Genomic DNA, 26922 nt, shown 5'->3' with positions numbered 1-26922 from the left:
AATAGCAGTGGGAAAATTGCACAGAGAACTGGTCTTTTGCCCTTCTACAGGTCTTTACATGTTAGACATTTTGTTATTATACATATAACTCCACCATTGTGCTTGTATGGCATCTATTACATTCTCAGAACTACTCTTCTCTAATAAAACATCAGGATTATTTATTTACTAGTATGTTCAAATGCCCTTAATCATGTGAAACTACCAGTTCAGATGTTGTGTTGTAGAATTGTGGACCTAGTATTATATCCAACCTGAATGGATCAGCTTTTATCTGAAAGTGACCTGAGAATGACCAATTGGGTTTTGAAATAAATAATAAAACAGATTATCTACTAATACTTAGCATAGATGCCACCTGGTGTTTCCTGTGGGTACTTCATAATACTTACACATCTCTCTGTGATCTCTTAATTCTCACTTCACAGTCTGCTTCTCAGTTGACATAGGTGGTATTATTTCCTAGAAGAAGGTTAATTTAAAGTAAGTTTCAGTAACAGTTTGTAATTTAGTTGCATTCAAAAAAAAATCTTAATATGATGTATAAAAAATGTGACTTCTTAGAATGATTAATAATTTATTGTTTAAGGCTAGGAGAGGCTGTTGACTATTGCTATTTGTATTTTAATCTGAATTTTCTGTTTTGAAGCCAAATAAATTGTAGTTGGCATTCAAAAATCTGAATTTTAAAGATTTTTAAAAAATGATCTTGGCTTCTGATTCCTTTAGTTCTATGTTCTGTCGATTTGGGGGCAGTTTTGTTATTACTTAGTATTTTTCAGAGGGTCAGCAAATATACAAAATGAAGACAAATGAATCTGTATTTATACTTTGCTGAAACACTGGATTAAATAAGAAGATAAATCTGCTTAAATGAATTTTCCTAGAATTTCAGCTTTTCTAGAGTTATTTGCCAGTGGTTAACATGAGCATTATTTCTCTGTTGCTCCATTTTATAGAATAATTAAGGTATATGTATAACAGGTGGATTTTTGAAATAGGTAAATGGTAACTTCAATGAAGAGTCTTTAATTTGGAGTTAACAGAATGCATACAGACTAAGAGAACTGTGTTTGTAATATGAAAGTGGTTCAGAGCTGATTATGAAACCACAACTGTGAAACTATATCATATCATCAGTTGGAGTTTAGGCTTGGTTATGACAAATGGCACAATTTAATTTTCAAGCCAAATATAAATGCAAAAAATACATTATTATATTTATAATGGTGAATTCTCTCTGTCTTCTAATAGGACGTTGATGCTACGAACCCAAATTATGAAATTATGTGTATGATCAGAGACTTTAGAGGAAGTTTGGATTATAGACCATTAACAACAGCAGATCCTGTAAGATTCTTTGCAAACCATTATTCTGGAACTTTTTATGCTTCAAATAAAAACATGTATTTGACACTTGCTAAATTCATACTGTATTCAGCTATGTAGTTTTTCCTTTCCTTATGGGTGCTCATTCACCATATTTTAAGAAAAGTGATTATCCACATTAATGCTCGTTTTCCATAATTTAGTATATGAGATATGCTGCCTATAGCGATGTCCTTCTCAAAGCAAAACCTCCCTGTCTTTGGAAGGGCAGAGCAACACTTAAGGAGTGATAGCAGAAGACTCACTTTCCGGGCCGGGCGCGGTGGCTCAAGCCTGTAATCCCAGCACTTTGGGAGGCCGAGACGGGCGGATCACGAGGTCAGGAGATCGAGACCATCCTGGCTAACATGGTGAAACCCCGTCTCTACTAAAAAATACAAAAAAAACTAGCCGGGCGAGGTGGCGGGCGCCTGTAGTCCCAGCTACTCGGGAGGCTGAGGCAGGAGAATGGCGTAAACCCGGGAGGCGGAGCTTGCAGTGAGCTGAGATCCGGCCACTGCACTCCAGCCTGGGAGACAGAGCGAAACTCTGCCTCAAAAAAAAAAAAAAAAAAAAAAAAAAAAAAAAGACTCACTTTCCTTTCTGGCTATGAATTATACTTTGATCTCAGTTCCAAGTTTATCTTTGTCTTGGGCTATAGATCCCACCATCATTTCTAATTTACTGTTGGTAATTTGTTAGTTTTAAATGTTACTCTGGCTTTTAACGATAAGTGATGGTTGTTGAGGGCTGCAGTGGACCAGAAATCTAGAACTGGAAAAAATCCTCTGCTCTTATTACTCCACTCCCTTGCTGTTGATGAATGAGAATTCATTGGACAGGGAATGCTTTTTTTTTTTTTTTTTTTTTTGAGACGGAGTCTTGCTCTGTTGCCCAGGCTGGAGTGCAATGGTGTGCAATGGTGTGATCTCCGCCTGCCGGTTCAAGCGATTCTCCTGTCTCACCCTCCCGAGTAGCTGGGACTACAGGCATCTGCCACCACACCCAGCTAATTTTTGTATTTTTAGTAAAAACGGGGTTTCACCATTTTGGTCAGGCTGGTCTCAAACTCCTGACCTCAGATGATCCACCCGCCTTCGCCTCCCAAAGTGCTGGGATTACAGGCGTGAGCCACAGCTCCCAGCCAGGAATGCTTTTATAACTAATTGGTACTTATAAAAAATAATCTATCTGACATAGCATATACAGAATGTGTTAGTTACAAAAAAGACATTTGTGTTAGATAGATGTATTATATAGAATTGTTGATAGTACTTGTATCCCACATATTTTAGGCCTTGCTATTCCTTCATGTATTTCACTTACTACACGGGAGCTCACCCTTTAGGACAGGAATTGGCAAACGTTTTCTGCAAGGGTCTTTGGCTTTGGAACTATATGGTCTTTGTCACAATTACTGAACTCTGCCATTGTATTGTAAAAGCAACCATACACAATACATAAATGATGGGTATGACATTTGTTTCAATCAATGTGTGTCAGTAAAACTTTGCAGAAGAAGTAGGTAGTAGCTAAATTAGGCCCACAGGCCACAGTGTACCAATCCTTGATTTATGTTAATTATTATTAAAATGAGGCATGTATTGGGAACAAAAATTTTATAAAAAAATACTTAGGCATAAGAACTGGCATATTTATAAAATAGTTCAAATGATTTGGCTCAGTAATCATCTGAGAATCCTGTTTCTTGCCAGTAATTATCTTTGCTAGCAACTTTCCCTGTGATCAACCTATATGTCACTTAGTAGAATAGAAATGTTTACTTTTGTTGTGTATAGCACATCTTGAAGTGGATAATACAGCTTTTTTTTTTTTTTTTTTTTTTTTTTTGGAGACAGAGTCTTCTCTGTTGCCCAGGCTGGAGTATAATGGCAGGATCTTGGCTCACTGCAATCTCTCCACTTCCCGAGTTCAGGCAGTTCTCATACCTCATGCCTCATCCCTCATGCCTCATGCCTCAGCCACCCGAGTAGCTGGAATTACAGGCGTGCACCACCATGCCCAGCTAGTTTTTGTATTTTTAGTAGAGACAGAGTTTTACCATGTTGGCCAGGCTGGTCTTGAACTCCTGACCTCACCTGCCTCGGCCTCCCAAAGTGCTGGGATTACCCACTGCGCCTGGCATCACAGCTTTTTTTTTTTTGGTCCTGAGATGGAGTCTCACTGTCGCCCAGGCTGGTGGGCAGCGGCATAATCTCGGCCCACTGCAACCTCCGCCTCCCAGGTTCAAGTGATTCTCCCACCTCAGCCTCCCGAGTAGCTGGGACTACAGGCATGCACCACCACTCCCGGCTAATTTTTGTATTTTTAGTAGAGACGGGATTTCTCCGTGTTGGCCAGGCTGGTCTCAAACTCCTGACCTCAGGTGATCTGCCCACCTCAGCCTCCCAAAGTGCTGGGATTATAGGAATGAGCCACCACATGGCCTCCTCATAGTTTCTTAATGTGAACTTAATGCTACTAACAACAGTAGTACCCTCTACAAAATTGTTTCCTAAGGTGATGGTTTTCCAAATAACAAAATAAACAAGTTTCCATTACACTCAGAATTCTAGAAGTAATTATATCTGGCAACCATTAAAATTTGTGCAAAGCTAATTTATTTTTTAAGCTTACCTATCATTTATGCTATGTATACATTTCTAAAACCCCTGGAGGAAATACTACATAATTGACGTTCAGTGTTTTACATGACAGTGATAATCACTGAAATAAAATACTTTTTATTTCTAGATTGATGAACATAGGATATGTGTGTGTGTAAGAAAACGACCACTCAATAAAAAAGGTATGGCACTTAATGAGCTCTAATAAAAGATTGATTTTATCTTATTTGTAATGTATTTTTATAATAGCAAATCAAATTGGTTTGGAAAAATGTAAATCATTTCCTTTGATTTGTATGTAACCATTATGCAGATTTCTATGGCTAAACTTGTCAGTTTGTTATTGCTCTGAATCATTGCCATTTTGAGTCTTGCTTCACAGAAATCTTGATTTTGTTTTTACTTTGCTGTTGAAATATTTTGTCTTAGTGAGTTGCATATTTATGGGATATTATCTTTATATGTACAGAACTTCCTACATGTATCTTAATTCTTACTACTTAAAATAATTTTTGTATATGAACTCAAATGCTGTGAAAATTATTGGGCATTGATTTTCATTTATTCTTTTAGAAACACAAATGAAAGATCTTGATGTAATCACAATTCCGAGTAAAGATGTTGTGATGGTACATGAACCAAAACAAAAAGTAGATTTAACAAGATACCTAGAAAACCAAACATTTCGTTTTGATTATGCCTTTGATGACTCAGCTCCTAATGAAATGGTTTACAGGTAGGTAAATTCATTTTAAATCAGAATTTTGTTCTTACGCCATGTGGTCATCAACACCTTGAAATTTACATTAATTGTGGGATATTTCTTTTTTTTTTTTTTTTTTGAGGCGGAGTCTTCACTCTGTCGCCCAGGCTGGAGTGCAGTGGCACCATCTCGGCTCACTGCAAGCTCCGCCTCCCAGGTTCGCGCCATTCTCCTGCCTCAGCCTCCCGAGTAGCTGGGACTACAGGCGCCCGCCACCGCGCCCGGCTAATTTTTTGTATTTTAGTAGAGACGGGGTTTCACCGTGTTAGCCAGGATGGTCTCGATCTCCTGACCTCGTGATCCGCCCGCCTCGGCCTCCCAAAGTGCAGGGATTACAGGCGTGAGCCACCGTGCCCGGCCGGGATATTTCTTAAGAGGTGCAATATGCTGTTTTATTCTGAGTTTAAACAAAGAAAATGTAATAAATGCTGTAATGAATATTAACACTTGTTCTCTGTAATGCTCCCTGAAATCACAGTTTCCATTGCTACTTGCTAAATAGCTTATTACACATATATATACATATATAAGTATCAAACAAACCGTGTATATGGATAAGAAATTTCTGGAAAATGTTAACATAACCTCTAGTAATAGGATATGATGAGGAGAACTTTTAATTTTTACCTTTTAATCTCTGTACTAATAAAGAAACTTGAAATGTTTGTTTGAGGCATGGTCTTGCTCTGTTGCCCAGACTGGAGCGCAGTGGCACGATCACAGCTCACTGCAGCCTTGACCTCCCAGGCTCAGGTGATCTTCCCATCTCAGCCTCCTAAGTAGCTGGGACCACAGGCATGCACCACCACACCCAGCTAATTTTTGTACTTTTTGTGGAGTTGAGGTTTCATATGTTGCCCAGGCTAACCTCAGACTTCTGAGCTCAAGTGATCTGCCCGCCTTCGCCTCCCAAAGTGCTGGGATTACAGGCGTGAGCCACTGTTATGCCTGGCCAAAATACCTGTTATCAGTAAATTATTAATTTATCTAAATCTGTGTTTATTATGTATCGTCACTTAAGGCGAAAAAGTTCCGTACTTGCATTTAAATTTGTCGGCCGGGCGCGGTGGCTCACGCCTGTAATCCCAGCACTTTGGGAGGCCGAGGCGGGCGGATCACAAGGTCAGGAGATCGAGACCACGGTGAAACCCCGTCTCTACTAAAAGTACAAAAAATTAGCCGGGCGCGGTTGTGGGCGCCTGTAGTCCCAGCTACTCGGGAGGCTGAGGCAGGAGAATGGCGTGAACCCGGGAGGCGGAGCTTGCAGTGAGCCGAGATCGCGCCACTGCACTCCAGCCTGGGCGACAGAGCGAGACTCCGTCTCCAAAAAAAAAAAAAAAAAAAATTGTCATCTTTAAGCTTGGAGATAGTTTTAGTACATGAGATTCTTATATGTTTTCTGTATTCAACTTATAAATAATTCAAATTTACCTGTATTATACATTGGTATCTCAAATTTTTATGCCAGATTTAGATTTTCATACATAAGTTTGCAAACATTTCTAATAATTACAACATCAGTTTTAGCAGTATTGTTATTTTGGTTTATCTAGGAATATAACTGTCTTTGTAACTGCTTGAATGCTATACCTGGTTGCCCTTTTTCATAAAAATCCCTAGAAAGGAGAAAATTAGAGTTAATGAGACTAAGAATTGAAGGTGTTACAAAGGAAATAGTTTTGAGACCAACTCCTTTTGTCTTCACCAAGTGTACTGGGTAGTCAGTTGTTAAAAAAAAAAAAGGATCAAATTAAAGAACATATGAATACTACATAGAAATATTTGTGGAGAATGTATTTAAAGGGGAATCATAATTGTTAATTGTAGAATTTTTTTTAGCTTTCTGAAGAGTCCACTCTTCCTTTTCATTCCTTCTTTCTACTCCTGCCTCATAAAATATAAGTTTGACTTTTATAATAGTTTTTAAAAAATTATTACAAATACAGGCATGTTTCTGGGTGTATGATTTAGTTTTTATGATTTTGTTTTTACCCTGTATTTATGTTTCTTAACTTTATCAATATTTATCCTTCTCCTCTATCTCTTATACTTAACTATTACGGATTGAGGAGTTACATGTTTTTTTTGTGGGGAGGTTTGGAAGGGCGGGGTTGATCTAACTACTTAGCAGGCTCATCCCTAGTTCTTTTTGATCAGAACTTTTTCCTGCTCTTTTTGTTCTGTACTTTCTTCAGTTTTGCCTTTTACAAAACAAAGACAGCAGTTATATAAAATGTTCTACTTGTAGATCTGTTTTCCATCTTTTTTTTTTTTTTCTTTTTGAGACGGAGTTTCGCTCTTGTTGCCCAGGCTGGAGTGCAGTGGCGCGATCTCGGCTCATTGCAAGCTCCGCCTCCCCGGTTCAAGCCATTCTCCTGCCTCAGCCTCATGAGTAGCTGGGATTACAGATGTGTGCCACCATGCTCGGCTGATTTTGTATTTTTAGTAGGGACAGGGTTTTACCATATTGGTCAGGCCAGTCTCAAACTCTTGACTTCAAGTGATCCACCCACCTCAGCCTCCCAAAGTGTTGGGATTAGAGGCATGAGCCACTACGTCTGGCCTCCATCATAACTTTTTAGTTTACTGTTCAGGAAAAAAGTACTTCTTATACCTTCCCACCTTTTAATTTTAACTCTAGCAGTGGGTTATACCAATACGTTTGAAATATAATTCAAGGCCAGGCATGGTGGCTCACGCCTGTAATCCCAGCACTTTGGGAGGCCAAGGCAGGTGGATCGCCTGAGGTCAGGAGTTTGAGACCAGCCTGGCCAACATGGTGAAACCCCATCTCTACTAAAAATACAAAAATTAGCTGGGCGTGGTGGCAGGTGCCTGTAATCCCAGCTACTCAGAGACTGAGGCAGGAGAATTGCTTGAACTCGGGAGGCGGAGGTTCCAGTGAGCTGAGATTGCGCCATTTGCACTCCAGCCTGGGGGACAAGACTGAGACTTCAAAAAAAGAAAAAAAGAAATATAATTCAAACCATAATATTTAGGTATCATTTTCCAAAATTGAGGCTGTCAACTTATTAATAGAATTCAATGTCCTATAAGCACAATTTATATTCTTTTTCCTTAAGTATAAATTACTTGTCTAAATTCAAGGTAGTCATCATTTTTCTATTTATTTAGATGGTCTAAAGATAATATTTTTGCAGTTTTTTTCCTCTGTTAACTTTTTAAAATTGAGATTACCACTCTTGTTTATTCTGTTTTTGTTGAAATTATAATACTTTTTGTTTTTATTGTATATGCCTTATTGTGACCATTGTTTATTATGGAAATATTGCTTGAAATTATGCTTTAAGTAGCTTTAAGTAATTTTAGCATATGATATTTAAAATTCTTAAATCAATTCTTTGATATTGTTATTTAAAATTTTTAACAAAGATTTGTTTAGAATCTTGCTGTTAAGTTTTGTTTATTAATAAAATACTTTGTATTACTCAGCATTACTTTTATTCATCAAAATATTGGTGACACATTCTGACTGATGCATTTTATTTTTAAGGTTTACTGCTAGACCACTAGTGGAAACTATATTTGAAAGAGGAATGGCTACATGCTTTGCTTATGGGCAGACTGGAAGTGGAAAAACTCATGTAAGTGATTTATTAAAGTTACATTCTGGTATGAAGCTACAGTTTCTTTTCCTTATAGCTTAATTCCGAGACCTAAATTCTTAAGAGTTATTCCTGAGTAATGTCTGTTCTTTATTTTCTTTTTAAAATATAGACTATGGGTGGTGACTTTTCAGGAAAGAACCAAGATTGTTCTAAAGGAATTTATGCATTAGCAGGTAACTGTCCTTTTTCCATATAATTTGGAATATTCTTCTTAGGTATTATTCAGGTAACTTTGAAATAAGGCTTTAAAATATTGTTCAGCAACTATAATGCTATATTGACTGTCTATTATGTCAATTATAGGTTATTAGATTGCTTGAAAAGAACTGTAAGATTATATATTCACAAGATTTTTTTTTTTTTAAGAAGAAAAGAACTGTAGGCTGGGCGTGGTGGTTCACGCCTATAATCCCTGCACTTTGGGAGGCCAAGGTGGGTGGATCACTTGAGGTCAGGAGTTCGAGACCAGCCTGGCCAACATGGTGAAACCCCATCTCTACTAAAAATATGAAAAAAAAACTTAGCCAGGTGTGGTGGCAGGCACCTGTAATCCCAGCTACTCGGGAGGCTGAGACAGAAGAATCGTTTGAACCCAGGAAGCAGAGGTTGCAGTGAGCCGAGACCATGCCACTGCATTCCAGCCTGGGCAACAGAGCAAGACCCCATCTCAAAAACAAACAAACAAAAAAAACTGTAAGATTGACTTTGAGGGGGCAGAAATCTTGATTATATTTGTCAGCGTATTCTAGCACATTGTTGGAGATTAGTCTCAATTGTTGAATTTCTGAACTGTAAAAAGCTAGCTATGGTATGAGAATAACTTCATTATGACCACCTGTAATTTTATGCTATTTATAAATATAAATACTAATATATATAAATAAAAGTAGCACCCTTTTATGCAATATGAAAGAGAATAGCTTCTATTAATACTATTTTTTGTAAAATCAATATTCACTTTATTTCTCATTTTTATTATTGATACTATTATCCTAGGTAAAGATTAACTGATTTCTCTAGAAATAGACAATTTGAGTTGCTTTTTAAAAATATTTATTGCATCTCAATTTTCTGTATATGAAATTCTTGACAGCTCGAGATGTCTTTTTAATGCTAAAGAAGCCAAACTATAAGAAGCTAGAACTTCAAGTATATGCAACCTTCTTTGAAATTTATAGTGGAAAGGTAAGTGGGAACTTTTTTAATTTTAATTTTTTTAAATATATATATATATATATATAACATAACATTTGCCATTTTAACCATTTTTAAGTTCAGTGGCATTAAATATATTCACATTGTTGTGCAGCCTTGACCACCATAATTTATGTGTATTTAGAACTTTTATGTTAGAATTTATGAGTTTTTTTTAAAATGTCCTTTGAAACTTTTCAACTTCAATGTTGAGAATTCTTATTCTAATTATTATTTTAATCTCTGAAATAATTCTTAAACTCTGGGTGACTTATTTTTATAGAACTGATATTTTAATTGCCACAGGATCTCGCTCTGTCACCCATGCTGGAGTGCAGTGGCATGATCACAGCTCACTGTAGCTTCAATCTCGTGAGCTTCCCGCCTCAGCTTTCCTAGTAGCTGCGACTATAGGCATGCACCACCATGCCCAGCTAATTTTTTTTGTTTTTAGCAGAGACAGCGTCTCACTATGTTGCCCAGGCTGGTTTTGAACTCCTGAGCTCAAGCTATCCTCCTGCCTCAGCCTCCTAAAATGCTGGGATTGCAGGCGTGAGCCACTGTGCCTAGCCTCTTTTTTACTTTAAAGCTAGTTTTCTAATTTGAATATGGTTTTTCATAGGTGTTTGACTTGCTAAATAGGAAAACAAAATTAAGAGTTCTAGAAGATGGAAAACAGCAGGTTCAAGTGGTGGGATTACAGGAACGGGAGGTCAAATGTGTTGAAGATGTACTGAAACTCATTGACATAGGCAACAGTTGCAGGTAAATTTCATTTTGATTAAGAAAGGAAACTTCAGTTTTAGAAACTTTGGGTATAGCATAACAAAACGAGGATGTTATCTGTCAATACATCTTGGAAGTAAAAATCATTGTTCATAAAAACTTGTGTTACATGTAAGTGTGAGTGACAATTATTATATTGATACTATATTACAAATATATTAGAAATATGCCAGATTAAATTGTATGAATCTGGTTCTATGTAAGTGTTACAACTCAGTGTCTTATCTGTATTTAAAAGATGAAAACTAGCTAAATTGGTGTTTGTTGCTGCTGTTGTTTTTAATGAAAATAATGTGGTTTGAACATGTTAATTGAAGTTTTTATGTATCAAGATGTCCCTAATCATATTGCAGAACATCCGGTCAAACATCTGCAAATGCACATTCATCTCGGAGCCATGCAGTGTTTCAGATTATTCTTAGAAGGAAAGGAAAACTACATGGCAAATTTTCTCTCATTGATTTGGCTGGAAATGAAAGAGGAGCTGATACTTCCAGTGCGGACAGGCAAACTAGGCTTGAAGGTGCTGAAATTAATAAAAGCCTTTTAGCACTCAAGGTAAATAAAATATATTTTATCATGAAAGGTCTTTTGCTTTTAACTTTAATTTTCTTTACTCAGTTGCAAAATAATAGTACTTATTTTACCTAATAAAAACAGAGGTTTTTGAAATTCAGATGCTTATAATTTATAATGTGATTTTATTATACCCAGAATTTTTCCTTGCACACATTCTCTATTCTTTTTAGATGGGATAAAGGATATGTGAGAGGGTAGGTCAGTTCTGGGGCAACATAGGTAGACTCCAGAGGGTCTTTATTTTTCTTGAGACTGAGTCTTGCTCTGTCGCCCAGACTGGAGTACTCTCAGTATAGTCTCAGGTACAATCTCAGCTCACTGCAACTTCCACCTCCTGGGTTCAAGCCATTCTCCTACTTCAACCTCCCCAGCAGCTGGGATTACAGGCACGTACCACCACGCCCAGCTAATATTTGTATTTTTAGTAGATAGGGGTTTCACCATGTTGGCTAGGCTGGTCTCGAACTTCTGACGTCGTGATCTACCTTCCAAAGTGCTTGAATTACAGGCACGAGCCACTGTGCCCAGCCCAGAGGGTCTTAATCAGCCATATTTTCTAGGAGGAGGGCAATGAACCACTGAATTGAGCTAAGAAATAGTTTCTCAGAAAAATGTGGAATGGCTTTCAAAATGTTAGGCCAGGTTATTACATATTTTCCTTGAGTAGAAAAGCAAAGCTGGGAAGGCTATAATAAGACTGTGTTTTTTTCTTTTGGAGTGCCATGTTAAGAAATTAACTTTTTACAGTTATCCTACTGCCTGTCACTTTCAAACACTAGTCATAGTTTCCAGAAATATCTCTTGGAAGAATAAAGTAGGTTTTTTTGTTGTCATTTTTTATTTTCTTGAATTAGCATTTATGGAAACATCTACACCATGCTTTAAAACTGTTGGCCAGGCGCAGTGGCTCACACCTGTAATCCCAGGACTTTGGGAGGCTGAGGCAGGTGGATCCCCTGAGGTTAGGAGTTCGATACCAGCCTGGCCAACATGGTGAAACCCCATCTCTACTAAAAATACAAAGCTTAGCCAGGCGTGGTGGCGGGCACCTGTAATCCCAGCTACTTGGGAGCCTGGGGTAGGAGAATTGCCTGAAGCCCGGAGGCAAAGGTTGTAGTGAGCCAAGATTGCGCCACCACACTCCAGCCTGGGTGACAGAGCGAGACTTTGTCTCAAAAAAAATAAATAAATAAAACTGTTAGTAGAATTTTCACAGCTGATCAGACCTTAAATGTTGAAGTTGTAGTAAGAGACCTTTTAACATATGTTAATTAAGATTACCCTTTATAAGAAAGACTAATCTGTGAGACTTGTTTTCTTAATTTTCAGGAGTGCATCAGAGCCTTAGGTAGAAATAAACCTCATACTCCTTTCCGTGCAAGTAAACTCACTCAGGTGTTAAGAGATTCTTTCATAGGTGAAAACTCTCGTACCTGCATGGTAAGTTTATTTTTTGTTTGTTTTATTTTAATCCTGAAGGAATAACTACACAATATTTATGGAAAATGTATTAGTGACAATCATTTGAAACCTTCTATTATGAGTGATATGGTGATATTTAAGATGTGGTCCCTCCCACTCTGATAGAGAGGATTATATTGCAGTTATATAATTTCAGCATCTAGGTGTTCTCGAGGGCTGGTCTTTCTTGATTTTTTTCCTTTTTCTTTTTCTCTTTCTCTTTCTCTCTCTTTCATTTTGAGTATAGGTCACACTTTTCTTTATGGTCATATGTCTGGTAATTTGGGGTTATATCATGTGTATTATGAATGAACGTAGAGACTGGATTCTGTTATGTTCTTCTGAAGGTTATTGGTTTTTTGTTTAGCAGAAATTTAAACTTACTCCAAACTCTTATCTCCCCTGGGCAACAACTGTAATTGAAAGCTTTGTTTAGTCCTTTCAGATTTAGCTGTGTTGCCTATAGTTTGCCTTGTGTATGTCTAGGTCAGGAATCAGCTAGGGATTTGGGCAGTTTATATATAAAAGTTTGTCCCAGAAGGGAGAGTACCACACTCTCTGTAGCACTTTCCCTTCTGGGACAAAGTTTACTTTTCCAGCTGCTATGAAGTGCACTCCCAAACTATATCCTTTAATTTCTTAACCAGAGAGACTGCAAGTTTTCAGTTAAGTTTTAGTTGCCCTGTGTGACAGCAGCAGAGCTTGCCCTCTGTTAAAAAGCTGTTTAAAAAAAAAAAGTTGGGTGGAGTGGGGATCAGTCAGTACTATTCCTTCCAGGTGTTAACCTCCTCCATTTCTGCTGGATTTTGATTGTTTTCTGGGTGCCTTCATAGTTTGTATTTAACTAGACTTTATCTGATTATAGATATGATAATATAATCTTGGAGTTGAGATAACATTAATAAGTCTTTATTTTTAAATAATCATGGTAAGATTAGACCTAAATGAGCTGCATGTCGGTATTATTGTCTTGATCATTTATGACATTTTCTTTACCTCTGCATTTTTTTTTCCTGTAGATTGCCACAATCTCTCCAGGAATGGCATCCTGTGAAAATACTCTTAATACGTTAAGATATGCAAATAGGTATGAGAGATAGTTCTCCATTTTGAAATTTGAGGGGAGTAGAGCAGTATGCAGTATAATTTAATATCTGATAGGGTAAATCTTACTACATTATTCTTTCAATTTTCAAAAAAAAATGTTTTGCATATTATTCCTTAAGATGATATGTAGAATCATTTTGTCAAATTCTAAAAATCAGTGGAAATGGGTAATTTGGGAAGGGATTAATCACTTTAGTAAAATTGGTCTTTTTATCCTAGAACAAGGTTTCCATTTCACTGTTTTATTTCCTAATATTTTACTGCATTTAAATCATGCAAATTCTTCTTATTACATTAAGACTCTGAAGTAAATCAATGTCAGGGACTAGTTTGTATTTCTTAAATTGTTTTGGTATATGGTCCAGATTATTCCTGATAATATTAAATGCTATATATGGGGAATCTAGGATTTGAGGAAGAAGTGATAGCACAGTTCTTTCTGGTGTTCCTTTTTTTTTTTATGTAATTTATTTTTTTGAGACAGAGTCTTGTTCTGTCACTCAGGCTGGAGTGCAGTGGTGTGATCTCAGCTCACTGCAACCTCCACTTCCTGGGTTCAAGCGATTTTCCTGCCTCAGTCTCCTGGGTATGTGGGACCACAGGCGTGTGCCACCATACCCGGCTAATTTTTATATTTTTAGTAGAGGCTGCGTTTCACTATGTTGGCTAGGCTGGTCTTGAACTCCTGACCTCAGGTGATCCACCCACCTCGGCCACCCAAAGTGCTAGGATTACAGCCGTGAGCCACCCCGCCTGGCCCCTTCTGGTGTTCTATGTGGGTTACATTTTTGTTATTCATATTAATAGTCTTCAAAACGTTATAAATATTATAACTGGGTTATTACAGATAGAAGGACAGAATGCATTATAGACTACTAAAGCAGTTTATTCTATATAGTCATGAAATGCCTTTGGAACTTTGAATTATAACGGGCATATTTATATATGATCCATAGATTTTTTCCCCACTTCTCTTGAGTGACTTTATTTACCACTGATCTTATTTTGAATGACTGTTTAATGTTAAATTTCTCTTCTCACATGTTAAATTTGTGATTTTAACCTAGAGACAAAATTCCTCTTTGTAATCCATTTCTAGTATAGCAGTTCTCTTAATTCTAGTATAACAGTTCTCTTAATTTTGCTGGACAGAAGTATCTGTCCTATTTCTTTGTTTTAATCACTATGGAAATGTTATTTTAAAATTTTTTATTAAAATGTAAAATACTTATGCATATAGAAAAGCACCTAAAGTATAAGTGAATAATTAAATGGATAATGGATATTTATAAAGTGAAAACTCCTGTCATTGGTTTGGGAAATAGAGCATTATTGGCCCCCCAAAAGGTTCCCGATGTGCTCCTTCCTGTTCACAAATCCTGAATAACATGCCTTATTCATTTATCTCTACCCCGATGTAACCCATGTATTAACTTCTGTGGAATACTTTACTTGTTTTTTTTGTCCTCTTTATAAAAATAATTTTACTACCTATGAATGTTATCTCTCGGTAACATAGGTAGCTGTATTTGAACATTACACAAATGGTATTATAACCCCCCAGATTTTTTTGCATCTTGTTTCTAAAGAGATTTTTTTAATGGTAGTAAACACTGTTGGACAGTATAAACCTATTGAGCTTTTGTAAAAAGGTATTAAAATATAATCACTTCTTTAAAAATGTAATAGGGCCAGGTGTGGTGGCTTATACCTTTAATCCCAGTGCTTTTGGTGGCCCAGGCGGGTGGATTGCTTGAGCCCAGAAATTCAAGACCAGCCTGGGCAACATAGCAAAACCCCATCTCTATAAAAAATACAAAAATTAGCCTGGTGTAGTGGCTTGCATCTGTAGTCCCAGGCACTTGGGGGGCTGAGGTGAGAGGATTGCTTGAACCTGGAATGTTGAATCTACAGTGAGTTGTGATCACACCACTGTACTCTAGCCTGGGCAACAGAGCAAGACCTTGTCTTAAAAAAGAAAAAAGTAATAGAACTACATTTCTAAGTATGAACTATTGTATTTTCTAAATTTAATCCCTTTTAAAGTTTGAATTATGAGCTCGTAGCTTATTGTGTTAGTTTTAATTGATCTTTGTAATTAACATTTTTGATATGTGGGATTTTTATCATTAATTTAAAATGTTTCTTATTTCAGAATAATTCTTGAGAAAGATGAGGAACAGCCTAGTGTAGTAGATTCTTGCCATGTTATAGAATTAAAACAAACAAAACCCCTCTGTTTCTTAAGATTTGAGACGACAAAAGATTGCTCCCTAATATTGTGAAAATGCTATATCTAGCTGTTCCTCTAGTTTGCTTAGGTCAAAGTAAAATGTTTTAACCTACTGTTATATCATGTAACTCACTTGCAACATGACTAACCATTTGGGACACTATATTAATCCGTTCTCACACTGCTACAAAGGAATACCTGAGACTGGGGAATTTACGAAGGTTTATTTGACTCACAGTTCAGCATGGCCACAGCGGCCTCAGGAAACTTACAGTCATGGTGGAAGGGGAAGGGGAAGCAAGGCACCTTCACAAGGTAGCAGGAAGGAGAAGCGCCAAGCAAACTTGGGAAGAGCCTCCTATAAAACCATTAGATCTTACGAGAACTCACTATCACGAGAACAGCATGGAGGAAGTTGCCCCCATGATTCAATTACCTCCACCTGGTCTCTCCCTTGACACTTGGAAATAATAATTCAATATGAGATTTGAGTGGGGACACAGGGCCTAATCATATCAGACACATAATTTTTTCAATTTTATTTCCAAATCTCTAGGAATAAAGATTTTCAACCTTCCTTGATACTCATACCAATGTTTTATGACCTTAAGAGTCAATATTTTTTTTTAACAGCCAAAAATAATTAATTCCTCCTTTATGCTAAATCTGCCTTATTTTATTTAGACCAATACTTTGAAGTGGTGGGTAGATGGCATTACATTAAAATTTTCATATTTTTAGGAAACTATTTCTCTCTTAACTGTTTAAACTTTTTTGTATTTAAGACATAGCTTAGTGATCGAAGTGTTATTTCTCAGGACAAAATAGGTTTAATAACTTCCTTACTACTTAATGGTACCAAAGCCTCAGGAAAGTTACTTAACCTCTCTCTGCCCTTATTTCCTCATCTTTAGAATGGACAGTTAATGACCGTGTCCATCTTAAAGGATTGTTTTTGAGGAGTAAAAGAAGTGATCTGTGTAAAATGTTTAGCACAGTACCTGAAATAATAGGAATAGTTATTCCTGTTGCTACTTTAGTGAGCAGTTCTGTCTTAAAAATTCAGTTAGACAGATGTGAAAGCAATGTTTTTTCATATCCTTATATTAGAATCATATACTTTGAAAATTTTATGTGGGAATTGTGGGATAGTTTGTAACAGTACACATTGCTGCTAAGTGATTAAGTTGACAAGTCCAGTTCATCAGATGACAATTAGAGATACTTTATTTATTTATTTAAGATGGAGTCTTGCTATGTCACCCAGGCTGGAGTACAGTGGCACAATCTCAGCTCACTGCAGCCTCTGACTCTTGGGTTCAAGCGATTCTCCTGCCTCAGCCTTCCAAGTAGCTGGGATTACAGGTGCCCGTCACCACGCCCAGCTAATTTTTTTGTATTTTTTTAGTAGAGATGGAGTTTCACCATGTTGGCCAGGCTGGTCTCGAACTCCTGACCATAAGTGATCTGCCCACCTCAGCCTCTGCAAGTGCTGGGATTACAGCATAAGCCACTGCACCCAGCGAGACAATTAGAGATATTTTAGAGGGGAGTACAGGGGAAAACTTTCAGAGTGGAAGGAATGGTTGTACCAAGGGAAAAAAAATTATAGGATATGTGAAAAACAGACAGTGGCCTCTATCCTGAAGCAGAGATACTTAATCTTTGCATAATGGAAGAGGTTAGAGTGATTAGAGTGATTAGGAGTTTTTAGTAACATTGAAGAATATGATTCTTGTAGGTAGTAGAGTTTGGCTTGGGCAAGAGAGCTTTGGATAGAGGAAAAAATGTGTGGATGAAGCTAATAGTGTGTCTAAATTAAAAGATTTAGATAAGAAATGGGGTGGGAGTGAAAATAATTGTTAATATTAGAAATTTAGATTTTTCAGGCCAGATGCCGTAGCTCATGCTTTTAATCCTAGTACTTTGGGAGGCCAAGGCAGGAGGATCACTTGAGTCCAGGAGTTTGAGACCAGCCTGAGCAACCTAATGAGACCACATCTCTACAAAAAAATAAAAAATTAGCTGGGGGTGGTGGCACGCCACTGGTAGTCCCAGCTGAGATGGGAGGATCACTTGAGTCAAGGCTGCAGTGAGCCATGATTGAGCCACTGCAGTACAGCCTGGGTGATATGGTGAGACCTTATCTCAAAAAGAAAAAAAAAAGATATTTACATTTTTCAGCATGTGTGGTAAATAAACTTTCAAGGATAAAGGGCAGATGAATCCAATATTGAACCTTTGACAGTAGATATTACCAATAGGTCAAAGAAAGACTGTTAGTAGAGGAAATATGTTAGTTTGATTTATATGAAGATATTGATACTTGTTTTTGACCTATAAAGAAGGGAATTTCATTTAGTTCAACCTAAGAGAAATGACAAGAAAATCAGAGAATATGATTATTATATTGAAGTGTTTAAATAACATAGGCTTTGTACTCAGGGCTAGGTTTTAACCTCAGTTATGCCACATTCTCAGTGAGTGACCTTAGAGAAGATACTTTATTTCTGAGTCATTTTTCTCATCTATAAAATCAAAGATGGTTGAAGGACTAAATAATATAATGCCTAACAATGACTAATCCTGATACCTGACATGTAGGAGGTACTTAAATATTTTATATTGATATGAAATAGAGTTGGCCCAAAGGAGACATAAGGAATTACATAGATGGGGTGAGAAAAATCATAATTTGGTTAAATGTAACTTGAAGATGTTAACAAAAGCAATTTAAATTTCATTGCTAAAGGCTGTTCTCAACCAGAGTTCTACATCTGAATCACCAACCACTGAAAATAGAGTGAATATTTTCTCAGTTATACTAAGGACATTTCACAGCTAATACCATTCTGGATGCATAGGAAAGAAGTTAATTCATTACAAACAATGGATGCCTTAAGGCATTAGTACTTAATTCCCTTGTGTCCAGTTTGAAAAAGAGGCAAAAACGTTGAAGAGCCATGAATGCTAATAAACAAATAGTCATGGTACTGACTACATGAAGAAATTAGATTGAGTGGTCATGTAGTTAGAGGGGCATTTCAGATTTAAGTGATTTAGTTAAACTTCTAGGAAGGATTACGAGAAAAGAGGAAAATACACCAGAAAGGAAAGACCTAGGACTATAGAGCAGGGGATCGATAGAACAAAGATGTTCAAAAACCTCTTAAAATTTGTTATTTGTAAAATAATATTCTAAATACATTGTCACAACTATCAATATCCTTTTCTAAACAAAAGTGAATACTAAATGAAAATGTGCAATGTGCATTGCTGTCTTTCAAGAGCATTTTCTTTTAATTTGTTGCTGTTTTGGTGCTGCAGAGTAAAGGAGTTTGGAATTAGTCCATCAGACATTCCCTTCTCACAGGGTAGTGGCAGTCGCCCTGATCTCTCTCCTTCTTATGAATATGACGACTTTTCTCCTTCAGTTACCAGGTCTACTTCATTCTATACATAAGATGTTTATTTTTATAGTTTCTTTTGAATTGTGCTTTGTATAAACATTTCATTTGCTATGTTTGTCCTGAGCCATTTTAGTTTTCATTTTCATTTCATTTGGCAGGTGGTGGTTGTACTGCATGATCTGCATTCTTATGTCTTTTATTAATTTGTTTGCTTTAAAATGTTGATTTAGAATTCAGGCTTCCTATTTCCCCCTCATATTTTTAAGGATGATGTCACTTTTGCATACTTACCATTAAAAGATAAATTGTTAAAAGATAAATTATCTTGCTTAAAATGAAGAGATTGCCTTTATGCTGTATGATCTTATGAGTTTCCTTGTCTGCAAGGAGCCTCTTGACATAGAAAGTTTACCCTCTTTTGGCTGGGCGTGGTGGGTTACACCTGTACTCCCAGAACTTGGGGAGGCAGAGGTTGGTGGATCACCTGAGGTTGAGAATTCTAGACCAACCTGGCCACTGTGGTGAAAAACAAAAAGTGTTTTTTTTTTTAAAGTAAAGAAAGCTTACCCTCTCCCAAATGTGTAAGTTTAAATATAATGAGTAAACTCTTTTCAAATGATAAAACTTAAAACCTTATAATCTTTATACATTATAAATAAAATTATTTTACATGTAGCTATTTTAATTGAGCATGATAACTACCAGAAATCTGCATGGTTTTTTTTGTTTTGTTTCAGCAGTGATCCAGTTATTGGTCTAACTGTTATTGTTTACATTTTTCGGTTCATATAATTTAATTGCAATAACATTCACTCTGATGAACCAGTAGTAAAAAAAATTGAAAATTAAAAAAAAAATTTTAAATTGCACCTTTTTTTCTTTGAATACTGAATCTACATACTTTGTTAATTCTCATTTAGTTTGCACAATAATTATATTTGATATAATTAATATAATATGAATTATATAAAGTTATTTAAGTAGATTTCCTAAAATTAAACAACCATTTATGTGTTTCTATAGATTTCAGATAAATTTTACCTATAAAGGTGACATCATCAATCTTAGTATGTTAACTGAATTGCTTGTATATTGAATAGGTTGGTATTTTCTTGTTCCTCTGCATGAGTGTTTTTAACTTTAGATACCTCTTATATATTTATAGGGTCAAAGAATTGACTGTAGATCCAACTGCTGCTGGTGATGTTCGTCCAATAATGCACCATCCACCAAACCAGATTGATGACTTAGAGACACAGTGGGGTGTGGGGAGTTCCCCTCAGAGAGATGATCTAAAACTTCTTTGTGAACAAAATGTGAGTGACTTACTATAGTTGTAAGTGATATAATCTTAGTTCATCAGTAGCAGAACTTAACTGAAAACTATCATTTAGGGGGGTCAGGCTGTGGGTGTGGTTGCTCAAGCCTGTAATCCCACCAATTTAGGAGGCTGAGTGGGAGGGCTGCTTTAGGCCAGAAGTGCAAGACCAGCCTAGACAATTTAATGAGACCTTTTGCTATAAAAAATTTAATAATCATCCAGGTGTGGTGGTATCCACCTGTAGGTCTAGCTACTAGGCAGGCTGAGGCAGGAGGATTGCTTAAGTACAGGAATTCTGGGCTGCAGTGGGCTGTTGTAGCATCACTGCACTCTAGCCTAGGTGACAGAGCGAGACCTTGTCTCTTAAAATAAATGAATAAATAAGTCAGGGGTCAGCAAACTACAGCCTGTGGGCCAGCCATCTGTTTTTACAAATAAAGTTTTATTGGAACATTCTCTTTAGGGTTGTCTAGCTGCTTTCTTACCGTAACAGCAGTAACAGAGACTGTGTGGTTCATAAACCCAACATGTATTATCTGGCCCTTTAAGGAAGTATCCAACCCCCAATCTAAACTATTCATTTTTTTCCCTCAGATTGTTGTCTGATATTATAATTTGGGAAAAAATTAAAGTAATATAGGGAAAAACAACTTTAAAAATTATACATATAATAAATATTAAAAAGCTCGAAAACAGGCTGGGTGCGGTGTCTCACACCTGTAATCCCAGCACTTTGGGAGGCTGAGGTGGGCAGATCACTTAAGGTCAGGAGTTCAAGACCAGCCTGGCCAACATGGTGTAAAACCTGTCTCTACTAACAATACAAAAATTAGCTAACAATAAAAAAATTAGCCAAGTGTGATGGCTCATGCCTGTAGTAGTCCCAGCTACTCAGGACGTTGAGGGATGAGAATCACTTGAAACTGGGAGGCAGAGGCTGCAGTGAGCTGAGATCCCACCATTGCACTCCAGTCTGGGCGTCAAGAGTGAGACTCCATCTCAAAAAAAATTGAAAAAAGCCTAAAAACAAAAGAACTGTAGACATATGCGTCTACATTGAAAGGATGCATGCACTATATTAAAATCAAACAGCAAAATACTAACATTTGTCAAATCTGGTTGCTTTTCTATACGATTAAAATTTTTAATGATATTTTGTAATTTAATTTTTTTTTGTAATTTCCCAATTACAAAAAACAATACATGCCCATTGTATAAGGATAGAAAGAGATAAAGAAATAAGAAGACATATATAATACACTTTCACATAATTGCTTTTAATGTATTGAGAGGGTTCTTTTCTGTGTGTGAGATGTAAAGGTGTGTTTTTAAAATGCATATTCTGTATAGTTTTGTGTCATTCTATTCCCACTAAGTCTTATGGCATTTTCTCATCATGTTAAAAGTTAGCATTGATTAGTAGCTTTTACTACATGATATATATTGCTAAGCATTTTATTATCTGATCTCATTATCATAACTCAGTGTAGTAGGTACTATAATTATCCCTACTTTATAACTGATATTCTAAGGTTTAAATAATTTGACCAAGATTTTACAAGTAGTAAGTACAGAAGCCAGGATTGAAATTTAGATCTTTCTTATGCCAATGCCAAACCTTGTACCAATTAAACTGATTGCTACCTGCAATACAGTGTTCTTCGAAAACAACATTAGTTAGTTCTAATACTTTGTAGCAGATACTTAGCCCAAAATATTCTAGAGTAACAAATACATGCACTACTTTTTGTTACCATGTTCCAAATCACGATTACTAAAGCAGGGCTTAAAGCAGTGGTTCTTAACTAGGAGCAGTTTGGCCCCCAAAGCAAAATGTATGGACATTTTGGTTGTCACAACTGAGGTGATGCCGCTAGCATGTAATGGGTAGAGCCAGGAATGCTGCTGAACATGATACAGTGCACCGGAGTGTCCCCCTCACCTTATCCCCACACAATGTCAGTAGTTCCAAGACTGGGAAAACCTGGTTCAAAGTAAGAGTTTTAAACTTTGAACCTAGAAACTAAAAATGAGATCCTGGCCTCAGTCCATCATTTGTGTCCAGAATTTTTGAGAGAGACTGTAATTGCTTTTAGACTCTTTAAAGCAAACCCTGCACTGCATCTAAATATGTTACCTCCCAAAGATGTGGAAAACCAGAGCAAGATAAGTACTCCCCATAGCATATCTTTCCATTTTATTCTTGCATCTATTGGGCCTCTGTAGAGCCTGAATTTGGAGAGGTTAGTTAGGTGACCAGACTAATCCAGGAGAGTATGACATCATGAGTTTTTACAGCCTCCATGTTTGAGAGAGTGTGCATTTCTGTCACCTGTGCCACTCCCAGGGAATTATCTTCCAATGACTCAGCATTAGCCTTAGTTAAGTATTGGTGCGTGTGTATATATTATTATTGCTATATTGTCTTAACAAAGTAGATTAAAATGGAACAGCATCTAAGACATGCTCTAGAGATCGGAGAAGTTGTTTTTTTGTTTTGTTTTGTTTTTGAGATGGAATCTTGCTCTGTCGCCCAGATTAGAGTGTGGTGGCACGATCTCAGGTCACTGCAACCTACGCCTCCCGGGTTCAAGTGATTCTCCTGCCTCAGCCTCCCAAATAGCTGGGATTACAGGCACACATCACCATGCCCAGCTAATATTTTATATTTTTAGTAGAGACGGGGTTTCACCATGATGGTCAAGCTGGTTTTGAACTCCTGACCTCAAGTGATCCACCTGCCTCAGCCTTCCAAAGTGCTAGGATTACAGGAGTGAGCCACCATGCCCAGCCAAAGTTGTTTTTTTTTTTTTAATTATCATCTGAACCTGACCTGGGATCAGAGAAGCTCTGACTTGCTGTAGGACAAAAATATGAATATATTGTATTTGGTTGTACCCCAGTTATACATGGAGGATTGGTTCCAGGACTGCCTGAATATACCCAAATTGCACATACTCAAGTCCCACAGTTGGCCCCATGGAACTTGCAAACGTGAAAACTTGGGCCTCTGAATACGAAGGATTCACATCTCTCAAATACTGTATTTTCAGTCTGCGTTGGTTGAAAACCAGATATAAGTGGATGAGTACTGTTCCAATACGTATTGTTTTAGAGTCAACTATATATGTTTTTTGTTGTTGATGAAGTAAAATTGTGAATTGTCCATCGAAATTTCTATAAAAACTGGTAAATATATTCTATAGTATATTTAAGAAATTAATGTTAGTTAAGAGTTAAGTCCTCTGCCGGGTACGGTGGCTCACGCCTGTAATCCCAGCACTTTGGGAGGCCGAGACGGGCTGATCACGAGGTCAGGAGATCGAGACCATCCTGGCTAACACGGTGAAACCCTGTCTCTACTAAAAATACAAAAAATTAGCTGGGTGCGGTGGCGGGCGCCTGTAGTTCCAGCTGCACGGGAGGCTGAGGCAGGAGAATGGCGTGAACCCGGGAGGCGGAGCTTGCAGTGAGCGGAGACTGCGCCACTGCACTCCAGCCTGGGCGACAAAGCGAGACTTCGTCTCAAAAAAAAAAAAAAAAAGAGTTAAGTCCTTTACAACACTAATTTAATAGTCCTGAAAGACATTTTCTTTTCATCATCTAAAGATACTATCTTCATATCTCTTTTAAAAAAAGAAACAAGATAAACATGTAAATTAAATTGTTAGTGAAAAGTAAACAATACTGAGGAAATATTTCATACATTTACAGCCTACAATAACTGTATTTTTGAAAAGTTGGGCTATTCCAAAAGAGTACTCTTTCAGGGTAGTTTGGCAATAAAGCTTGGGCTAAGTGAAAAATATTCCCTACTCATCTAAGTTTGAGTTGTCTTATTGAGAGTTGCATATTTTTACCTAAAGAAAGAAATTGTGGCTTTGCCTTTTATATATATTTTGCTAGCCTTTACCATTTAAGCCTCTTCAATTTCTAAATGACATTTTCATAAATAAAAAAACTACTTTTATAACATTTAAAATACACACTATATCATAGTTTCTTAACTATGTTTATTTTAAGGAAGAAGAAGTTTCTCCACAACTGTTTACTTTCCACGAAGCTGTCTCACAAATGGTAGAAATGGAAGAACAAGTTGTAGAAGATCACAGGGCAGTGTTCCAGGTAAAATAAGACAGGGCCTTCCATGAAAATGTTTATTGAGATAAATTAAGAATTTTTCATAGTTCCATAAATGTCACACTATTCTTTCAAAAATACTTGTTTATATGTATATGTATATTTGTAGGGCATATGACATGGCAAATTTTTAATACAGTGAATGATGGCTACAAATAACATTTCTTTGCACCATGCTGAAACGTTCTGCTTTATTTACCTCCCATCCCTCTTACTGGTTTTTGTCGTTTGTCCATTTTTAGGGAAGAGTGTCACTTCTGCCCACCAGTACTTCCTTCTAAATATTAGGCCAATGTATTCGATAGCAGTTAAGAAAAACTCTTTTAAAAGGTTTTGGAGCAGTTGAGGAAGTATCAGTTGTTGCAGAAAAGGTAGACTACTTCAGGAGATGGAGAGTTACCGCTCTGAGCGGTCAGTGGCAAGTTGAGGGAAGGATGTTATGTCACCACCTGTAGCAGTAACTCCTTAGGCATTCATCCCATTATGCATTCAACCTGTTAAAAGTATTTACTATGTGATACTCTACTCCCCTTTTTTTAAACAAGAAAATGTCCTATCATGGTGATATTTGAGGGAGTGAACATATCATTTGGACATCTTGATGAAGACTATACAATTGACTTGCCTTAACTGCCGCCCCCACCTTCCTATAATACTATGAACACTTCTTGAGAAAAAATACCAGCAACTGTCTCCCTTATTGACCTGTATTCCTTCTTTGATGTTGAAGAAATCTTTGTCATTAAACAAAGGAACTTCAGCTGTAGGCCATTCAAGAACCTGGAAAAAGGGCTCAAAATGACAGAGAATACTTTATGTCAGATTAGGATACATGTTCATTAAAACTATTAGAGTTTGGCCAGGCACAGTGGCTCAGGCCTGTAATACCAGCACTGTGGGAGGCTGAGGAGGGTGGATCACTTGAACCCAGGAATTCAAGACTAGCCTGGGCAGCAACATGGTGAAACCCTGTCTCTACAAAAAATACAAAAATTAGCTGGGTGTGGTATAGCGTGCCTGTAGTCCCAGCTACTCGGGAGGCTAAGGTAGAATTCCTTGAGCATGGGAGGTAGAGGTTGCAGTGAGCTGAGATCACACCACTGCACTCCAGCCTGGGCAACAGAGTGAGAAAAAAAAACAAAAATTCTGGAGTTTTAGTCAAACTCTTTTTTTTTTTTTTTTTTGAGACGGAGTCTCGCTTTGTCGCCCAGGCTGGAGTGCAGTGGCCAGATCTCAGCTCACTGCAAGCTCCGCCTCCCGGGTTCACGCCATTCTCCGGCCTCAGCCTCCCGAGTAGCTGGGACTACAGGCGCCCGCCACCTCGCCCGGCTAGTTTTTTTTTGTATTTCTTAATAGAGACGGGGTTTCACCGTGTTAGCCAGGATGGTTTCGATCTCCTGACCTCGTGATCCGCCCGTCTCGGCCTCCCAAAGTGCTGGGATTACAGGCTTGAGCCACCGCGCCCGGCCTGTCAAACTCTTATTATGAGACTCTCTTTACAAGCCCAGGTGTTTAAGAAGAGAACGGATGCTAATAATTTAAGAAAATTGCACACCCGTAATCCCAGCACTTTGGGAGGCCAGGGTGGGTGGATTGCTTGAGCCCAGGAGTTAGAGACGAGCCTAGGCAACGTGGCAAAACCCCATCTCTATTTAAAAACACAAAGAAAAGAAAATTGTCATCTGTGCCGTTTTGGAACAAGGTATCATGTAAAGACCATCATTTCCCACTCTTGCCATTTTTTAAATAAAGTCTCACAGCTGTTTTTTGGTAAAATTGGGTGTTCTGACTTCCAACCCTGTATTTTTACAATTCTCTATATCGTATAATTTAAAAAAAAATTCTCTGTATCATTCCTCTGTATTATGATCTGCCATTTCGCCAAAAAAAAAGTTTTGTTAAACCAAAATCTAAGTGTATAGCTGAAGGAAAAGGAAAGAAAAATTAGATTGTATGACTGGGCATGGTGCCTCATGCCTGTAATCCCAGCACTTTGGGAGGCCAAGGCTGGCAGATCACCTGAGGTTGCGAGTTCGAGACCAGCCTGACCAACATGCAGAAACCCTGTCTCTACTAAAAATACAGAATTAACCTGGCATGGTGGCACATGCCTGTCATCCCAGCTACTCAGGAGGCTGAGGCAGGATAATAGCTTGAACCCAGGAGGCGGAGGTTGCAGTGAGCCGAGATCGCACCATTGCACTCCAGCCTGAGCAACAAAAGTGAAACTCAAAGAAAAAAAAGAAAAAAGGAAAATTGGAGTATATTTGTGTTTTCTAAAAGTCAATTGATGTTTAGAAAATT

At 37.4% G+C, this 26922-nt stretch overlaps 1 protein-coding gene across 4 annotated transcripts in view; it reads left to right on the top strand.

The window, feature by feature from the left end:
- Positions 1–26922, top strand: part of KIF2A (kinesin family member 2A) — an 84795-nt gene that overhangs the window by 51687 nt on the left and 6186 nt on the right. For 2 of the 4 annotated variants that reach the window (XM_050793736.1, XM_050793735.1), the window contains exons 7-19: positions 1255–1350; positions 4123–4177; positions 4569–4731; positions 8273–8363; positions 8497–8560; positions 9481–9572; positions 10204–10346; positions 10721–10925; positions 12276–12386; positions 13427–13494; positions 19075–19188; positions 20323–20473; positions 24502–24603. In XM_050793736.1, the coding sequence (XP_050649693.1) occupies positions 1255–1350; positions 4123–4177; positions 4569–4731; positions 8273–8363; positions 8497–8560; positions 9481–9572; positions 10204–10346; positions 10721–10925; positions 12276–12386; positions 13427–13494; positions 19075–19188; positions 20323–20473; positions 24502–24603 (1455 nt within the window). The remainder of the gene's footprint in view (positions 1–1254; positions 1351–4122; positions 4178–4568; positions 4732–8272; positions 8364–8496; positions 8561–9480; positions 9573–10203; positions 10347–10720; positions 10926–12275; positions 12387–13426; positions 13495–19074; positions 19189–20322; positions 20474–24501; positions 24604–26922) is intronic. The other 2 variants (XM_050793738.1, XM_050793737.1) reach the window with 1 other exon arrangement.

This window comes from Macaca thibetana, chromosome 6 (assembly GCF_024542745.1).
Source record: "Macaca thibetana thibetana isolate TM-01 chromosome 6, ASM2454274v1, whole genome shotgun sequence".
Taxonomy (NCBI): Eukaryota; Metazoa; Chordata; class Mammalia; order Primates; family Cercopithecidae; genus Macaca; species Macaca thibetana.
This window is presented reverse-complemented; position numbering and strand designations above follow the sequence as displayed.